Source organism: Lonchura striata, chromosome 2 (assembly GCF_050655825.1).
Source record: "Lonchura striata isolate lonStrDom1 chromosome 2, ASM5065582v1, whole genome shotgun sequence".
In the NCBI taxonomy this organism is placed as follows: domain Eukaryota; kingdom Metazoa; phylum Chordata; class Aves; order Passeriformes; family Estrildidae; genus Lonchura; species Lonchura striata.
In genome coordinates this window covers 135,388,048-135,406,618 of record NC_140704.1, presented here as the reverse complement: position 1 = coordinate 135,406,618, position 18,571 = coordinate 135,388,048, and the positions used below count along the sequence as shown (strand labels likewise).

The window sequence follows — 18,571 nt, the reverse complement described above, 5'->3', positions numbered from 1 at the left end:
AAGTTGTTTTCCATATCACTCACTAGAGTTTATTCCATAAAAGTAACTTTAGAGAATAGTAGTATTTTTTAACTCTAAGTATTGTAGACACTAGTAAGTTTTAAGCAGCAGTCCAATACTTGGGATCTGTCCCATGATTTGAAAACTCAGTACTTTTATTTGATCAAGACTATACATATTATATAGACTTACTACTTAGGGTTAACAGTCAGTATTACATATTTGCAAACAGAAAATATGCTTCTACCATGCTTATTAATTGCTTATTCTTAAACCTATTTACTTTTGATTATGCCTTGGGGGTTTTTCCCTAAAAACTACTACAACAATAGACAAATTTTACTGAAGAAGTTCCTCACAGGAATATTTCAATTTTATCTTTACTATTCTCTCATTTCATTCACAATCCTTAATAATCTACTCCATTAAAAAATGTCTTGATATTTCTTGCCTCATCAAGATGAAAACCTCTAATCAGTCTGTTCCTTTCCAAACTGAAATGTCTCATTATGAATAAAAAGGGGGAAGATATACACTATAAGGCATTCCAAATTCTTTTAAAGTGAATCAAGTTGTTTGAACAAATAAAAAGAAATAAGTAAACATAATAAAAAATTACCAATGACACCATAAACAGAAAACATTATACCATAATGGCCATAGACTACAATCATTTCTTTGTGCTGTAGCACCTGTATGCATTTTCATATCCTCTCAGCATCTACCACAACATAAACCAGTATCTCACAAAATAGGATTCATTAATGGGAAAGGCGAAAGGAGAGATATTGACTTTGGGAATTTCCACAAATGTCAAACGAGCAGAGTGATAGACTAAGCTGGAATTAATTTATGTCATACATCAGTATATTTACTAATCAGAAAATAGGATGATTTATTTTGTATGTACTGATGCATTGAAACTCAGGTTAAATCTAGTTGGGATGAGAATTTGAACAGGAAAAAGATTCAGAGTCACCATCACAGAGTGTTAAGACTAGTCAGGATTTCTAAGTTGTAGTTTTGTTTTAATGTTTAATAAGGTCAAAAACAGCAGCAACACACTTGACATATTAGCAGCCTTCCTGTATGTATAAGAATGTTGGTTTGAAGGTTCCAAACAGAAGTGAACAGTGGTAGCATGAAAGACATATACTGAAATATGAAATGCTCTGCCTAGAATGGTGGAAAAGTTTTCTCACCACGAGAATAGTTCAACAGTGGCACAGGCTGCACAGAAAGATAGGGAGGGTATTCTTACCCTTGGTGGTTTTCAAGGTCTGACTGGGTATAGGCCTAAAGAACTTGGTCTGCTCCCATAACTGACTCTGATTTTAGCAAAGATCAAATGGCAGAGACTTCCTGCAGACCCTTCCAACTTGAATTTTCTGACAACTTTATTATATTTTGCTAGGTACAAAGAAATAGCTTTCTTCTGCTCTTCTAAAGAGCAGTGTTCAGGAAATGGCAGTGACTGGCATCAATACTTCTGCTGCAACACCTCTCCATGAAGCTTTTTCTTAAAAAACACAGATGTCAAGAAAACACTATGGCTGCCTCATTCATGGTTTATTTTTATATCAGCAACCACTGATGGTTTCCAGATTCACTCTAAATTTGACAGGTTCTCTGGGTTTTGCACAAGAGAAAAAAAAAAAAAAAAAACCTTTCCTTCTGTTATCTCTGAAGTTTTCTTTTGTGCATGCTTCTCAGAAAATTCCCAGTTCCCATTATTCAGCAGTCTCAAGATTTAAGTTCTTCCTAGCCTTCTTGTTATAACACTGAATTTCAGTAATTTTGGCTCAACGTGATCTATTGTTCTTAGAAGCCACCATCTCAACCTCCCTGTCGAGTTTTTCACCTGATGCAGCTAGAACAAGGCCAAGAGGCAGCCTACCTCTCTGCTAACCAAGCACAAGAACAAGCAGTAACATCAACCTAGCAGCTGAACAAACAAAACAGGTGCTCTCAGTCACATTGCTATTTGTGCAAATAAACTACTGACTCTGGAGTAAGGGTACTATTTATAGCTCTAAGCTTAGGTGTCTTGGTTTTTTGGTAGCACACCAACATACTCAAGAGTTTGCTGTTAATTTCAACAAAGATACTGAACTGAGCTCTCCTGCAATTCTGAAACAATTCAGCTCAAGAAATTTGTATACATTTATGAACAGCTATGGATTTCATGCATGCATGTATTCCATTTACAACTCACTGATCTATCTTTTTTCTCCTTCACTGTTCTGCTGACAGTATGTATACATTCACTTTCAACACAAAAGACATTTAAAAAGTCTCATGTGGATTTTGAAATACATTAGATTCTGTAGCACAACATTAGATATCAAAATTAAGCTTGCATGAATGCCTTAAGTATGCCTACCACCATTCTTTCATCAGAATACTGTATGTTTCAATTTCAAAACTTACTAGTATATATTAATTAGACCACAAAAAAATCAATAGACAATCATAATTATTGGTTCAATTCATGTTTTCCATGCCAGTTCCTCATTTCAGGCCAAAACAGAGCCATTGCTTCTGGCAGAGGATTTATTAGATACTCAGCAAGATAAATCTCACTGATTATGTATTGAAAGGATAAAATGTCCCACCTATCTCCTTTCACTGCAAGTCAGTTCATGACTTAAGAATATGACTGAAAATGTTTACTATAAGAGGAAATAACATCTTATATATCACTATATTAAGCTTTAAAAAGTTAAGCTGAAGAAGAAATGGTTCTTAGGTTGCTTATCCATGCTGTTTTTCTATCTGAAATTAAGAGTTGATAATCTCACAGAGTTTCACAGAAATGCACAACATATAATAATAATACTATTTATACACTGCATTCTGGGCCTACATGAAGGATGAAGACACGTCATTACCCACTCATATGGGTGATTACCCTCACGTAATCACCCACATGAGACAGTAAACTGCTTATAATGTGCAAGTGTCCTGCCACTCCCAAGCAATTAAGAGAATACACTCTTACACTTCTATTTTAGACAGAAATTTCAATTCATACCCTTCCAAATGAATGCAAAATTGTCCATGATATATAGAACAGAGATTAAATGCCAGTATGTTACAAAGAAGTTATAGCTGAACAACCTGCATTACCTCTAAACTTTGAAATGTTGGTCTTTGGCTGGCTTTTGTATTTTGGAGTTCGGTGGCAAGGGAGCACGCAAGAGGAAAAAAGTAGTTTTAAAAACATGGGTGTTAGAAAGGCAAGTCACTTGTTTTAGTCTTTTTCCTAAGTGGTTAAGAGAACTATGCAGCAGCTCCACAACCCTTTTTTATATGTACACCTGGGAAGAATACTGAATCCTGTTACTTTCCTCACTGTTACCCTGATGTGGTTTAGACCAGATGTTTAAATGTTACAGCATGTACATTTTCTTTTCTTCTTCCAAGGCAAAAGCAAAATAAGAGGAATATTTGACTTCACTCCACAAGAGACCTATTTAATAGTTTGGCGGTTATGTAAGTAAAGGTAGCTTGGCTAAGTCAATGTTGACGACATACAGAACGACATGATCCTAATGAGTTGGAAAATATTGGCTCTCATGAGATTCAACCAGATGCTACTGCTCTGAGAAAGCTACTGTATTATTGAATTTCATTTTTATGAGGTAAAATTTATTATTCAACCATTAAGGTATCCCACATGAAATCTTGCATAAAATAGTTTTACAGTTACTTTCTGGAAAATAGATTTTATTTTAACTTTAAGACATCATTTACATGAGGGATTCAATGCCTATTTGATCACCTTCAGTAGAGAAATATAAGGTCTGCAAGCAATTTTCCCAAAAATACCAGATTAATGGGACCGAACTGTCAACAAAATAATGAACTACCTGAACAGGACAAGGAAAAAGTGGTAGCAAGTTCCAGTTTTCCACAGTAAACTAAAGCCATGTGTGACTGTGTATGTATTTTCTTGGCAAGCTGAAATGGTTAGAAACAGAGTGCTTCAGGTACTTACTAACAAATAATGGAAAAACATAGTAAAATTACTCTATAGGCTTAATCATACTCAGCCTTTGAAAGATCTTAACTAATGCAGTTTTCCTAATATTTTGGTATTTTGTACACTTAGTTTTATTTTTTAAATTGTATATTAATAATTGCAATAATATTAACATCTATACATGCAATTATGTAGAAAACATGATGTATTTCAAATTCATATTTGTTTCCACATTTGTAGTGATTGAAATGCAGAATCAAGATGTTTCACAAGCATAAGAACTCACATTATTTAACTGACATGTAACATGCCCTTGTGCTTGTATACCAAGAGGATTATAAAATTAAACCAAAACATAAATTTCCAAAGAATTTCATGTGGATTGAAGACTGTGCTATTTTTTTCATTTTAGATGTAATGCATGAAAAAATTAGTAATGCCTTTTCTTGACCCATGAAAAAGAGCAAAAAGCTGTTTGCAGCTGTTTTCCTTTCTGTTTGTTATGCTGCATTTTGTCACTTGTATTCCCATCTATTTTGAGTCTTCTATTCTTTCTGTTCTTGTACAACTGTTCAGGCAGTATGCATCAATCTTGTACTTAAATGATAATGCCTATTCATTCAAGTAGTATGTTTAACTCTTTATATTATCTCTCTTTTTTAATCTATCTTTACTTGTAAGAACCCTAAAAAGAACTTTTCCCAACTAGACTTTAAAATACATGGATGACAAAAGGTGTAACTGCAATGGAGTTGAACGCTTCCTGAAATTTCATTAAATTCCATATAATTTATCATCAAAAACCTGCTCTTAAGCAGAATTAAATCATCTCAAGCTAAGACAGACATAATATTTAAACATGTTTATAAAAAATTTCTAGATTAAAAATCATACATCTTTCTTGACATACTCATTTTATTTGTCCTCCACAAGTTCTGAGCTCAGTCCATCCCAGTAGTGTATGTATCTTTTACTGGAAGTTTTAAGATAAGAGACCTAACTAATATGTATGACAAATAAAAATTTTAAGTGGTACAGGCACTTCATTTTTAAATTCTGTCAGAAACCAAACACACACTTGCTTTTGAGACTTCAATTTTTTTTTTTTTTTTTTTTAGACAGCTTGCCTTTGGCCAAGTTAATTAAAAAATGAATTCTCAGATGATCTAATGAAGACAACAACCTAAAAACAAACTAGGGAGTATTTGAGTAAAGTGTCTTTCTCCTAGTAGGAAAAGGTTTCTGAAGAACAAGGGGAGGAGAGTAGGTGGGGGACAGAAAAGCGTTAATCTTCAAGCAATCTTCCTTTTCTGGTATTCCATTAATCTACTACAAAAAAGAATTTATAGAGGCTAGAGCTCAGAGAGGTTGTTTTGAATCCCTAGACCAACTTCAGCCTCATTTACCTATGAAAGAAGTTTTGGAGCAGGATAACATTTCTGCTCCAGGTGAAAATTTAGGACAGAACCCCAGATCCTAGCAATAAACTCTTGTTCCTATATTTGTGGAAACACACAGTGCAGAGCTCCTGTTTTGAACTAGATCCACAGAAGGTCTTTCAGCCACTACCTAGCAAACAGGTTCCCAAAGGGGCCTTTGTACCTTGTGAGCCTCTCCACAGCAGGTGAAAGGGTCAACAGGCATCTGTTCCTCCCTAAGGTTCCCCCCTCCTGCAACTCACTCATCTGTACTTGCCTTCCTATTAATTTTTGGTTTTCTTAACTTCTACTGCTTTTCTACTTTAACTCTACCTACTTCCTGTTTTATATTCGTCTGCCACTCTCTTCCCTTTTTACTAGGTGATCCTGTTTCTCCTGGTTTTCTTCCTTCTGTTTTTTATTTCTATTTTTTCCCTATATTATCTGTTTGTCTCCTATAGAATATCTTAGCCCATATTGTAAGCCCATATTATAAGTTTCAGAGATAAAGTTCTGAAACTGGAAGAAATGGCTGTGTTGGAAAAAGCACATTACCGTGCTTTTAGCACAATGGCTGCTGAAAAAGATCTTGGCTGAGAGGTTACAAAGGTTTGTGGTATCACTTTTGAGTTCAAGTGATACTGAACTGTGTGTTAAGGATGTTCAACACTCTCAACAGCATCTGACACAAAGCCCCAACAAAGACAAAAAGAGCAACAACTGTTTTAGTCCAAGAATCACACACAAAAAGTGGCAATACAGATATAAGAAGTTGAGAAAGTTGTAAGCTATGTAAACAAATGGCAAACACATTTGATATTAGCTATGTATGAGAAGCTACCTAGAGAAGAAAAATTTAAAGCCACAGTATATCAGTGAAACAGATTGGTAGAACCGTTCTGGGCAGGTAGCTAATAACTAGACTATTTCCATAGGAGGACACATTTCATTCACAAATTACAAAACAAGCATGATGTTACACTGAGTATCAAGAATGTATAAAATCTTGTGATCTGCTTATAGCAGTCAGATTTTCTGGAAACCTTAGGATAACAGCAGACCACTACAAACAGAAGATAAAATACATAAAGCCCTTTCCTTCTTTTCAGAATAATGTCATGTATAGGGAGGGCTTTTTTATTTACTTTTAAAAACAAAAAAATCTGGACAGAGACAAAGCTGTTTGTCCTGCTATATTTCTAATTAGTTAGAAAGGTGGCTTTTAGAAGTTTGAAAATGTAAACACAGAAGAAAATTTGGGCCGCTGTATTCATGAGGCACATAGTTTGCGATTCTTTAAAACGGCAGAATGTAAGCAATTCATTTCAAGAAAAAGATTCCCTGAAAAGTAGGATAAAGTGAAGGAAAGGGAATCTTTAAGTATATTGTTGTTTTTTCCTGCAAGAACACTAAAATTCAATATAAATATAATCAGAAAAAGAAAAGGAAGGGCAGTAAATAGCAATTTAAAAACAAGTGTTTACACTTTTGTTACTTGTAGTAAATTAATCAAAAAAATATGAATCCACAACACCATGAAGACAGAAATCTATTTTCTTAAAGTATTACTTCTATGCATAGCCAAAAACCAGTTGTGCTCAGATGGAAAACACAATACTATGGGGAAAAAGTCAATCTTTCCTTGAGAGTTTAGGTTACACAAGAAAAGCTCATGTGTTCACTCACAAAGATTCTAAGAGACACAGTGGCAGGAGGGGGGGCCCAAATACCTGGCCAGGCTACTGCCAGGCCCAACACATGAGCCATGTATGGTCATTCTGCACCAGCCTAAAGGAGCATGGGGGCATGCAGTGGCAGGCAGGAACTCAAAACAAGGACTCCCAAGAAACATTCAGCAGCTTTTATTTTATGTTGGAGAAACTAAGTTGAATGTAAGTAAGTGTTTAACAGATGTGCCTTGTTTACTGACAAGTTCCTTACTGACTGCATTACCCTCAGTTACTTCATTAAAAAAAAAAAAAAGAAAAAAGAAAGAAAGAAAAATGACCAAAGCTGAAATTTCAACTTCCCTGTGCAAATAAAGTCAAGTATTTTTTAGAGGTTTACGCACATACATGTTACTGTTAAAGGAGGTGGAAGACCCTAATTACAAGGATGACTTTCAGCAAGGCATGATATTAAATTTTGCACAACCATATTCAAATAAATGGTAGGAGGCTTACAGAATCAACCAAGCCAAAAATTCAGACAAAAGGATTGACAGCAATAATTTCATAGCCTTGAACACAAAGCTGCCTTCAGCCTAGTTAATGCCAAGCACAACTACAGAAGTGTAAAATTTACCAGGTGAAGCGTTAAGCCATGAACAAGAAAAGATCAAAATAACTGCATTATATTGTCCATTTACTTTATTTGAAGTACTTAAAATGTGTGCTCCAGATTTCTATTCTGCACAGACACTGTCAGCAGAGTTGTCTCACTGCATTGATGGACTGAAACATGGTAAATAATATAACAAGTTAGTTTGAAACTGTGCAAACCCTAAGAGCATCTGAAGCAATCAAACAACTGTATTTTCAGATTTCTCCATGGTGTGGATCGTAAATCTGCTACCTTTACAAGTATCAGGACTCCAAAATGAAATATCACAATCTCATTCTTAGATCACCCACAGAGATTGAAGGAATAAAGACAAAAGTTACATTCATGAAAGAAGGAAAATCTAAGCACTTGAAACACTTATACTAAGGGTTGCACAAAAATACAACAGTTCTTTTGTAACATTAGATCAACACAAATTTAACTTCAATAAACATGAGGAGTGAAAAAGAAGAACAAAAAGGATCAAGAAATGCAGGACTGAAAGACTTCCAGGGGTCTAATCCACCACTCTGCTTCAAATAATGGTTTTCTGCACCTAAATCATTCTGTTAACACATTCTCCAAGACTGGCAATGCTGGATATTCCAAAATATCTGTTGTTCTTGTTATGGGTTTATTTACAACAAGTAAACAATAACAGCTCTAAGTTATTCTAGCCTGCATAGAAATGAAAAGAAAAAATATAATTTTCTGAATTACTTGAAAACTCTGGTTTCCCTCTGTAAACTGGTCAAAATCCTTAAGTTGTTCCCAAAATCTATGGGTGTTTTACAAAAGGATGACAGATAACAATTTTCATTATTTATGTAATCATCACCAACACTTGCATATCTTCAGCAATTTCACAACAGTTAAGTAACATTTATTTATGAAATAATGAGAAACATCTGCAGCCTTTCTAAATAATTCAATGTATGCCATTGATTAATAAAGCCCTTAATAATCCAGTTTCACCTCTGAATGATCCTAAAGTAACAACATTGTGCCATATAAGGCAGCAAAAGTGGATGTTTAAGATGAGGGAAGCATGGAAAAATTATCCTGTATGGGAAAATTAAATGCATCCAGAAACTGGTGCCAAGGAGTGAAGCTGGGTGGCTTAGCTTACATCCTGTATTTTTAATATAAGCTATAAATACCCATATACACACAAAAACATTCTGTATGTTAGCTACTATAAGTAAAAACCTGGATTTAAATGATATAGCTGTATGGAAGTTTTAGAAATGCTCTGTAGCAGAGTAAATACTTAACCAAAAGCATCATACATTTACCTGAAGTTTGGAAAACCTCATTCAGCAAAGCCTCATTTACCACCACTGAACTGACATTTCCAACAGGATGACACCAGCTCTGATAAATAGTTTGAAGCAGAAGAGTTTGAGCTCTAGTTGCTTGAACTGTCAAATTAGGGAGCTCAAAAATGCATTCTGTTAGTGGGACATGAGCTCGCTTGGTCCTGTTTAAAATAAAAGAAAAAAGGAAAAACATTACTTTGGCACATAAAAATAACTATTTTAAAACTTAGACACAGAATATTAGAGTGTAAGCAGTTACTTTGTAAGGTTAGAATTGTGTGCCTATTAGATTTCTTAGATTGGAGATGATTCTACTTACTCTGAAATGAAACCTAACCAGGAATTCTTACATGAATGAACTTTGTATCTCCCTCCAGAACATGACAGAAAAAACCCATATATTTTTATCTAATTATCCCTTGATTTGAAAATATTAGATAAAAACAATTTCATGTGCTCCCATCAAGAGCTACTCAAAATTATGCAGATACTAAAAACACCTGTTCAAAAACTGAATGTTCCAGATTTTTTGATTTACAAAACTTAGAGTGCATCAATAAATGACATATGGCTAGTGATCCAAAAAACATATAGACAATATTCATATATCAAAATACAAACAAGCCCACATTCTGTATTTTGCTAAGAGAGCTCAATAAGTGATTCTACTATTTTTCAATGCCTTGTCTTTTAATTGGGGAGAAGCAACAGGAGGAGTCAGGCATTTGATAAGGCAAAGGACATACTTCTGGGAAATAAATTCCTCTGTGACAATACAATCCACCATCTACAAGAATGCATTACAAAAACTATAGCAGTCAGTAACTTATTTTTCTTCCTAATTTACACACTATCACCTGAAATCAAGCAACAGACTGATTTGCTACATTCAACAAAAACTATAAAGGTGCTTTAGCCCTCTCAGTTTGGAGCCTTTTCCTGTATCATGTTTTTAATATTATCATTCTTGCCCTAATCATCTCCTACTCTAGCACTGAAATGCACTTTTTCTGCTATTTAGCATTATTTTCTGTAACCTCCTACATGGCAGGAGGGCTGGAACTAGATTATCTTTAAGGTTACAACAAATCTTAACCATTCTATGATTCCATGCATTATAATTACTGATCCACGTATTAGATCATTCTCATTCTGGAGCATCTCCTCTGTTAGAAAACTTTAGGGACAGAAAATTTGTCTGTTTAAAGCCCCTTAAAAATAAATAGTAGGTAAATGTTCCAACGGGAATCAGAGCCTCAAATGAGGCAAAACTGCTGAAACTGCACACAAAATCCACTGGCCCTGAAAAAAAGCATGCTTTACCAAAATGCACAGGGATTGAAAATGTAAAGATATGCAGACATTCAATGACTCTTCAGATCAGCAAAATCAAAACTTTCCAAGGAACTCTCAGAAGCAGCCATAATACACTACATCTCCTGTCTAGGCCCAAAAGAAAATGATAGCAGCTGTATGACCTAAAGGCTCCATGAATTAAGAAGCAGGACATTTATTTATGATGCTTGAATTCTAAAACCTTCAGCAGCATGAAATGACACCAAATTTTGGCAATAAGGAGTAGACTTCTTGAATATTCTGCATCGGATTGTTAGAGTGAGCCTTCAAGACAACTGTAAAGAGAAAAATACTACATCACTTCTCAGACCCAGGATCACTATGCTCTAGATGAAGCAGCAGAGTAATAAAGTATTCTGCTGCTAACACTTTTGGCCCACAAGCTACAGATGTGACTTATGAAGCATGATTTGGAAATAAGCATTCTGAACATCTGAAGACATCTCTCAACCACTGTGTTTAAACAGTGGTACAGCTAAACATAATGGCATCCATTTGAATTTAGACTTGGCCATACAAGCATTCGCCTCAACTCCTAAACAGATCTCCTTCCTTTATTTCCTTGTCAATTCCAGGAAACAGCTTCATCTTCTCTGGACCAAGAGGAATTAAGCTCAGTGTTAGATACCTACAGTAAAAACAAATACCCACACCTAACACTGTGGTCTAGAACCTTTCAGGGTAAATCAAAAGACAAATGCACTTGTAGACATAGCAGATCCATTCATTCAAGACCTGAGAATTACAAATTTAATGTCTCTGCAGGTCACTGTTTCTGCCCACTGCTTATAAAGGGACATTAAATACTTCTCAGCTGTGGATGTCTACAGCACATATCAAAGTGTCATATAAAGGCCATCCACAATAACCATTGCTCTTCACTATTTTAATATGAAAATAAAAAGAAAAAGTGATTCCTATGTAAGGTACTCATGAAAGGTTTTCAGAAATGGATGTAAATACAGATGAAGGACAAAGAACAAACAAAAACAGATGTTGTAACCTTCTGTAATAGTAATCAGTATTCTTTAGAATGAGGTTTTCCAACCTCATAAAGCTTGGAATCAGGATTACCTGTCTCAAAAATGCTGAGAAGGGGGAGGAAACCAGAAACAAGACTGCCTCTGATTTGCAACTCATTTGAAGCTAATGACACAATTATGCTGCCAGCTTCAAATGCCATTTGCAGAAAAAACCACGGATGAAGGAAAAACATTTCATGTTTATATGGAAGAACTCAGGCTTGTTTTTGGTAGTAGAAATTTCTTTCATATGAACACACACCATGCTCCACAACACCCCTGCAAAAAGAGCGGTCTCCTGCTTGAATAAATCCATCCGTCTTTGAAGTCTGAATCCACCTTTAGGTACAGCCTTTGCTGCTACAAAAATCAAAACTTCTTAGAGGCCTTTGAAGAACAGATCTTGCATTAAGCCTTGTTTGGTTGTTTTTTGCTTTTTTTTTTTTATTTTGTTTGTTTTAATAGGAATCACAAACACCAAACAGCAAGCTAGAACAAAGAAGTTACATATGACCTGTTTGGGGGAACTCTGCATCTCCCACCCACCTCATCTGCTGACAGCCAAGTACACACCTTTCTAGAGTACATGACCAGACCCCATTCCAGGCTCACTTCTACCAACTGCAGCACAGTAGGAAACCAAAAGGGTAAGAAATATCTGTACAAAACTCCTGAAGCTCTACCTCTTTCAGTCTGAAGGTTAAACACACTGCAAACCTTCCCTGAAAATGTTCTTCTCACAAAAAGTACAAATCATAGAAAAGAATGTATCCATTTGAATTTAGCTGGTGTAAAAAAATCAATTTAAAAAAAGCATTTTTCTAAACATCAGAAAATTACCTAGTCTGCAAATTAGAACTACTTTAAGGAGAGATTAAACAAAAACTGAAAATAATACCAGTATTAAGTCAGGCAAATAGAGACAGATGCTGCCTGGTTTACAAAAACAAATCAAGACAAAATACCACCAGTAAAGAAAACCACTTTGACTCAGACACCCAAAAGGAATAAAGAGCCTGGAACATATTCTGATCATTTCTACCACACAAATGCACAAGAGGACACATGATCAATTGTCTTGTGGATACAATTACATAAAACATGTGTCCCATTCCAGCTCCTCAGATACACAAGAAATGCTCTGTGCAAATGTACAGACCTATGTCCGTAGCCACTCAAAGAAAAGCCCTGGGTACCATGAAAAGCACAGGTGGAGATTACAATTCTGAAATCTTTTCTGATGCTCATCCCAAGTTAGAATTTGAACTTGTTTTCCTAAAATTTCCTAGAGTTCAAATACAAGCTCTGTAATCTATCAATTTAAGCAAAACAAGTGTGCAGGAGTAAAGGAGTATAAAAGGCAAAAAAAAAACTTCCATTCCTCTGAAACAGAATGGTACACACAATAATTTATTTCTTTTAATTATTAATATTATACAGCATAACCCATTTCTTTTACACAGAATTGGATATGGAAACTGGATTTTAGGAAATGCATAGCTAGTTTGCATGCATTACCTGAAAAAAATATAATGTATAGCGACATCAGATTGTTTCCTGGTATTCCTCTGTTTTTTAAGCCACATACTGTAATCCTTTATTATTTATCTCAGTATGAAAGTGCACTGTTACATTTTTCCTTTCTGGTATTTTTTCCTTTTGTTATCCTTTCACACTGTGTTTTCTCTATTTCCCCCCTTATTTCTGAATACTATTTTGCAGGATTAAATCTAAGTATTTCAGAACAAAGTGTTTAAATATTTCAAAAGATGGGTTTCCTCATGTAAAATTGAGAAGGAACCAAGAAGGCAGAAAACATTTTTCAGCAAACTTCAGAATGAACACAACTCGACAGTAAGTCCATCTAAACACATTTTTATTAGCAAATTAATGCATTTCAGAGGGAATCTGAAGAGCTGTGACAATCACAGCATACAATATAGCAGTGCAAAAGATTTTGCTTTAAAAGTCCAACTATTCAACTAATACATATTACAGCTACTGTACTGACCTATGCTACATTCAAAACTTAAAAGTTTCACATAAAATTGTCCCTTAGGAGTAGTAACAGCATATGATTTTTTTTTTAACAATATGCAAATTCTACATGTACTGTACTTTAACAATCCCATAGGAATAAAGTCTTCTGGTCCTTTTCAGAAACGTTTGGAGGAATGGGAAGTTGAAAATAAATCTTTTTTTATAGAAAAAAAAAAAAAAAAAAAAAAACAAGGCGGGGGAAGCATTGTACCATGTGTGTAGCAAATGTTCCTTAAAGGAAAATTTAACTAGACCCGTCTAGTGATGAAAGTACAATTATAATTCAGGATTTATTATAATAGTCTTGAAACACAAATAATGCATTTAAAAGATCTCAAAATGAAAGTCTGCCACCAACCTGCACCTGTTAATATGGAAAATACATCATTAATAAGGTATTGAGCTATACTGAACCAAGTTTCATGACCCAAGAGATATATTCAGGTAATAAGTGAAAATACAAGTAATTTTTTTCAGTAAACCAAATCAGATCTGTGGTTCTATACTGTATCATTGAATTTGCATTAAGCAACTTCATATCAAAATTCTTCACCTTATTAAAAAAGTTGTGGCACATATTTTGGGTCTAAAAACACTACTTAAACTGCATTTTGGAACTGTAACAACAATAGGAATAATTATTTCTCAAGTCTTTACACTCAAGAGTTAAGATGCAGTTCTGAACATATGTTCATTTAACTGAACAGGTTAAAAAACTACCAATTCAAACACTCTTCTCTAGGGGAAAATAAATCCTAACTAGCAGGATAGGCTACTCATTAAAGCTGAACTTGGACAAGTTCCAGAACAAATTTAAAGAAATATGAACAAGCAAGTCTTGCTGTGTAGTGGCATGGAGTGAAAATGAATCTGTCCTAATTAAATGATTTTTAAATACTCTTTGGTTGTAGCCAGTTTGCTGACAAACTGTAATACAGACTTGCTGAAATATTTTAATAAATCTGGCGTACCATTAAAGAAAATAATTTTCTTTGCTGTTTTTGAACAAAAACATGAATTGGTCCTTATTATACAGCATGCATAGGCATGAATACAGCCAATCCATGTAAGTTCACAGGCCCGTTATGAAATATTTTCAGTGTGTAGACTTTAGGAACAGCAACTCATTCTTGTAAAATCAACACCTCAGAGTGATTGAAAGAATATAGTGGTGAACAGCTGGGTCCAGAGGTTTATACAGAGTCCCCAACTGCAAAGCTGGAACCTGCAAAATGTTTGAAAAAAATTTGATTTTTGTTATTACTCATATCCTGTACAGTAAAACACGATTAGTTCATTTTTTCCAAAATAAAAAACCAGTAACCTGCTACTAGAACCTAGCAATTGTGCCTTAGAAGAACCTGAATGTCATTTAAATGCCCACATAATTTCAGTCAGCATTTGCACACCTTTCCTCTTAGGCAACCAGAAAGTGCATGCTGGTTTTATAGGACATGAGCAACAGCTTTATCTATATACCTACAACAAATCTATATTTCTACTTATCTAATGTTTGATATCTAATTTTAAAAGATGAAAAAATTTATCCTTTTTCTTAACATTTAAGTAACTATTATTATTATTGTAAAGGAAACCATGTCTAGCTCCTTAATAACAAATATCAAACCTCTAAAGGAAGCATGTAGGAAGGGAAATGGAAGCATTACTGTTTGAAATGCCAAAATGAAGTCACTGCTAATCACAAAAAAAACCCACAAACATATCCCATGTCCACATATACTAATATGATCTTCAGTCCTCAAAGAGCAACATACAGTTATTCATGGTAGAGGACCAAGTTAGTTATTATCAAAAAAAAAAACCCCAAACAATTAAACTTGCTTTAGAACACTTCATTCCAAAACCACCTCCAAGACTGATGTCTTAAACTTCTGCTCTTCTACAGACTTCACTAAAGGCTGCCTAGTATCTTACATCATCTCTGACATAGGGGAATTTTCAGGAGCTGCAGCTGCCTTGGCCTCTTAATTGTAGGAAACACTGTTAATCATACAATTTATTACAAGCAAGAGAACAATGAACTTCAATGTTCACTAATTCTTTTTTCTTTTTTCAGTAAATCAAAACATTAACTTCTGAAAATTTTGGATATGGGATTAGAAGAGAAAAATGCCATCATTTTTTAATGGACTTCTGTATACATTTTTAAACATCAATTCTGACATACAAGTTGTTAGTGATTAAAATATCTTTCAACATTTTCATCCACATGCAAGCATCAAAAAAATCCCCACAGATTTCTTTGAAACAATTGTGAAAACAAAACAACATAGGCAGAGTATAAAATTTAATATGGCTTAGAAAATGAATAGAGGCTATCCATTCTCAATTCTCAGTACAGTGTGCATTTTAATGGAACAATAAAATTCAGCTTTGTACAGCACAGCAAAAAATGAATGCATATTACAAGAACAAAAATAATGAAATAAAAAAATATCTAAAAGGAAAAAAACTTGAAAAAAATCCCTTTTAAGCAAAGAATATACATCTCTGGACATGTTAGAAGTGTTAAACTTGGGTTGTTTTTAAAATAATTTTAATTAATTTTGTCCCATCTGGTCATTAAAGTTATGACCATTAGATTAAAAACTGTGATTGCTATGTGCAAATAATAATGTTGGTTTGTGACGCAGCAAGAAGTGAGAAACAGGGACCTGTGCTATGAGACAGCAAGAGAAGAAAGTGTGCAAGAAAAAACACCTGAATGTGAAGGTAGCAAAGTTTTAATTTCCCTCAACATGATTTGAGCATCATAAAGCATCTGATTAGTCTTTTCACCTGCAGGTTAAATGGTTCAGAAAGCAGGAATGAAAGCAGTCTGTAATCACGTCTAGCTTGGTCCTTGCATATATGCCTCAAAATGCAATAGATATGAAGCAAAAAATTTTTTATACCAACAAGGTATTTGGGGCTTTCAGTATTATTTTTAGACACAAGATAAACTAAGGTGGCTGTTGAAACTGTAATACAGGAACATCTTAAGACCTGGCAGCTGCATTAGAGAAACATATTTAGGATGTTTAGATCAAATTCAGCTTACTGACTCATCAATGGGACAGATGCTATGGATCTGAACTGCCACCAAACTACAAGTTGACACCAGTCACTAATTAATATTTCTTTCTTTACAAAAAACTCTTTTTCTAGGCACTAGTTAGTAACTCCAGAAATAATCAAAGTGATATGATATATATTTTAATATATAAAAGAAGAAAATTACAAGTTCCCTGCTTGTAATCTCTTGAGGAGACAACAATCAGACCTCAGTCTTCTTTATGCATTTAAGGTTTGGATGCGTGTAAACCATATATATTAAACCATATATAAAGTTACATCTTTAAAGAACTGCATCTTCAGAAACTCCACAAGGCATAGGGTAGAGATCTGAAAAAATGTGAAAAAAATAAACTTTCATCACAGAATGGCCTCAATGTGAATTCAGGACTTTTTAAAATTACTTACATTTTAAACATCCAGTCTTTCTTTACCTCTGCAAGAAGGTCTAACTTTTTTACTTGTATCTAGGAATCCTCCAGTTGTTGATGGTGGGTGTTAGTGAAAACAAGGCAAGGGATATGACAGCTGTATTACAATGCCACAAGATTCAAATACAAAGACCATGAGAAAAACCAATATTCATTACAGTGGCCAAAAATCAAAATGCATTACCAACAAAAACAAGCCAGCAGCAAGTCTGGAAAGAAGCTGGGACATTCAATAGGGAAGCACTGGCATAACGAAGGTAGTGCAAAGGGAATCAATCATTTGAAAAGCAGAGAACTTTTACACCTACTTTTTAATTGAGCCTTGTATCTTTTCCTGAGAAAGAGATCCTACAAGAAAAAGCAGCAATGTCCAACTAAAAGCCAGCCATCATTATCATTTATCTTGTAGGTAGATGTTAGTTGTGGGTGGGGAACAAGAAGGAAACAGCTGAAACTTGCAAATACTGTAACTAAACAGCTGCAGATGACCAAAACCACAGAGGTGATCAGGTAAAAGTTGCTAGTGGCTATAAACCTCCAACCCACAAGGATCTGTGTTTACTAAAACAAAGCAACATTACTCTTTTTTATAGCTTTTATAAATCCAGTACCATTGCTTTGGATACTAGAGTGTATCCAATCTCAGGAGCTACCGGGGTGGTTCAGGGCTTGGGGAACTGGCTTCCCACAGTGCAGCCTGCTTTACTGTCTAGGGAAGTAACCCCATCCTCTCCCTTTCCCTCTCCTCCTTCCCCCTTCACACAACCCCAGAAGCAGCAGAAACAGCCATTAAATCAATCCTCTAAATCTGCCACACAGAACCATTTGGTTGCCATTAGCAGGTAAAACAGGGAGCCAGAAGGGCTCAAACATGCTGGTGCTCAGTGAGGAAAACTGCACTGACAAACACAGTTCAAAGGTCTTCTTGGGAACTAACACAGTTTCAAATTCCTTGCTGAAGATTTAAGAGCTGAACACAGCCCCAACTTTAAGTAAACAGTAACAACTAATCTCAGTAAAAAAAATTTGTCCAAAAAGGTAAGTGGGTTATGATTTGGGGGCTTCTGTGAATTGCTTCTGCTAAAAACTTTCACATGCTGTTTATTTTCTTTCATAAATAGATAAAATATTTTAGTAGACAAAAGGACATATTTGCACTGAGAGAAAAAAGGTTACTTGAAATTCTGGCAATTTTTTTATAGCTAGTCAGAGCAGTAAGAAGGTGCATGTCTGCATTAGCAAAACAAAACTAATACTTGAACAAAATTATTGCACTAAATGGAGAGGTCAGGAACAAAAACAAAAGAAGCTGTACTTCTGTATCTGAATTCTGTCAAATCCAGAAAGATAAATCACAACGGTTGGGGTTGGAAAAGCGATCCTTTAAATCCAACCTCGCTGCTAAATAAAAGGATTCACCTCTGTCCCTTACAGTACGTCAAAAGCCAATTCCACTCTCCTTTAAGAGAGAAGGTACATTATTAAAAAGAAGTTTCTGGAAACAGGGAAGTCCATTTTGTTTTTCTTATTACCAGAAAAGCCTTTAATATAGCAAAGGATGGATCAAGGGTGTCTTCAACAGCACAGACATGAATGGACAAGG

General features: G+C 34.9%; 1 protein-coding gene across 8 annotated transcripts in view; it reads right to left on the bottom strand.

Moving 5' to 3' along the window:
* VPS13B (vacuolar protein sorting 13 homolog B) overlaps positions 1–18,571 on the bottom strand; it is a 434,872-nt gene that overhangs the window by 324,876 nt on the left and 91,425 nt on the right. For all 8 annotated transcript variants that reach the window (XM_021529420.3, XM_085573894.1, XM_021529419.3 and 5 more), the window contains exon 17: positions 9,021–9,205. In XM_021529420.3, coding sequence (XP_021385095.3) covers positions 9,021–9,205 — 185 coding nt within the window. The remainder of the gene's footprint in view (positions 1–9,020; positions 9,206–18,571) is intronic.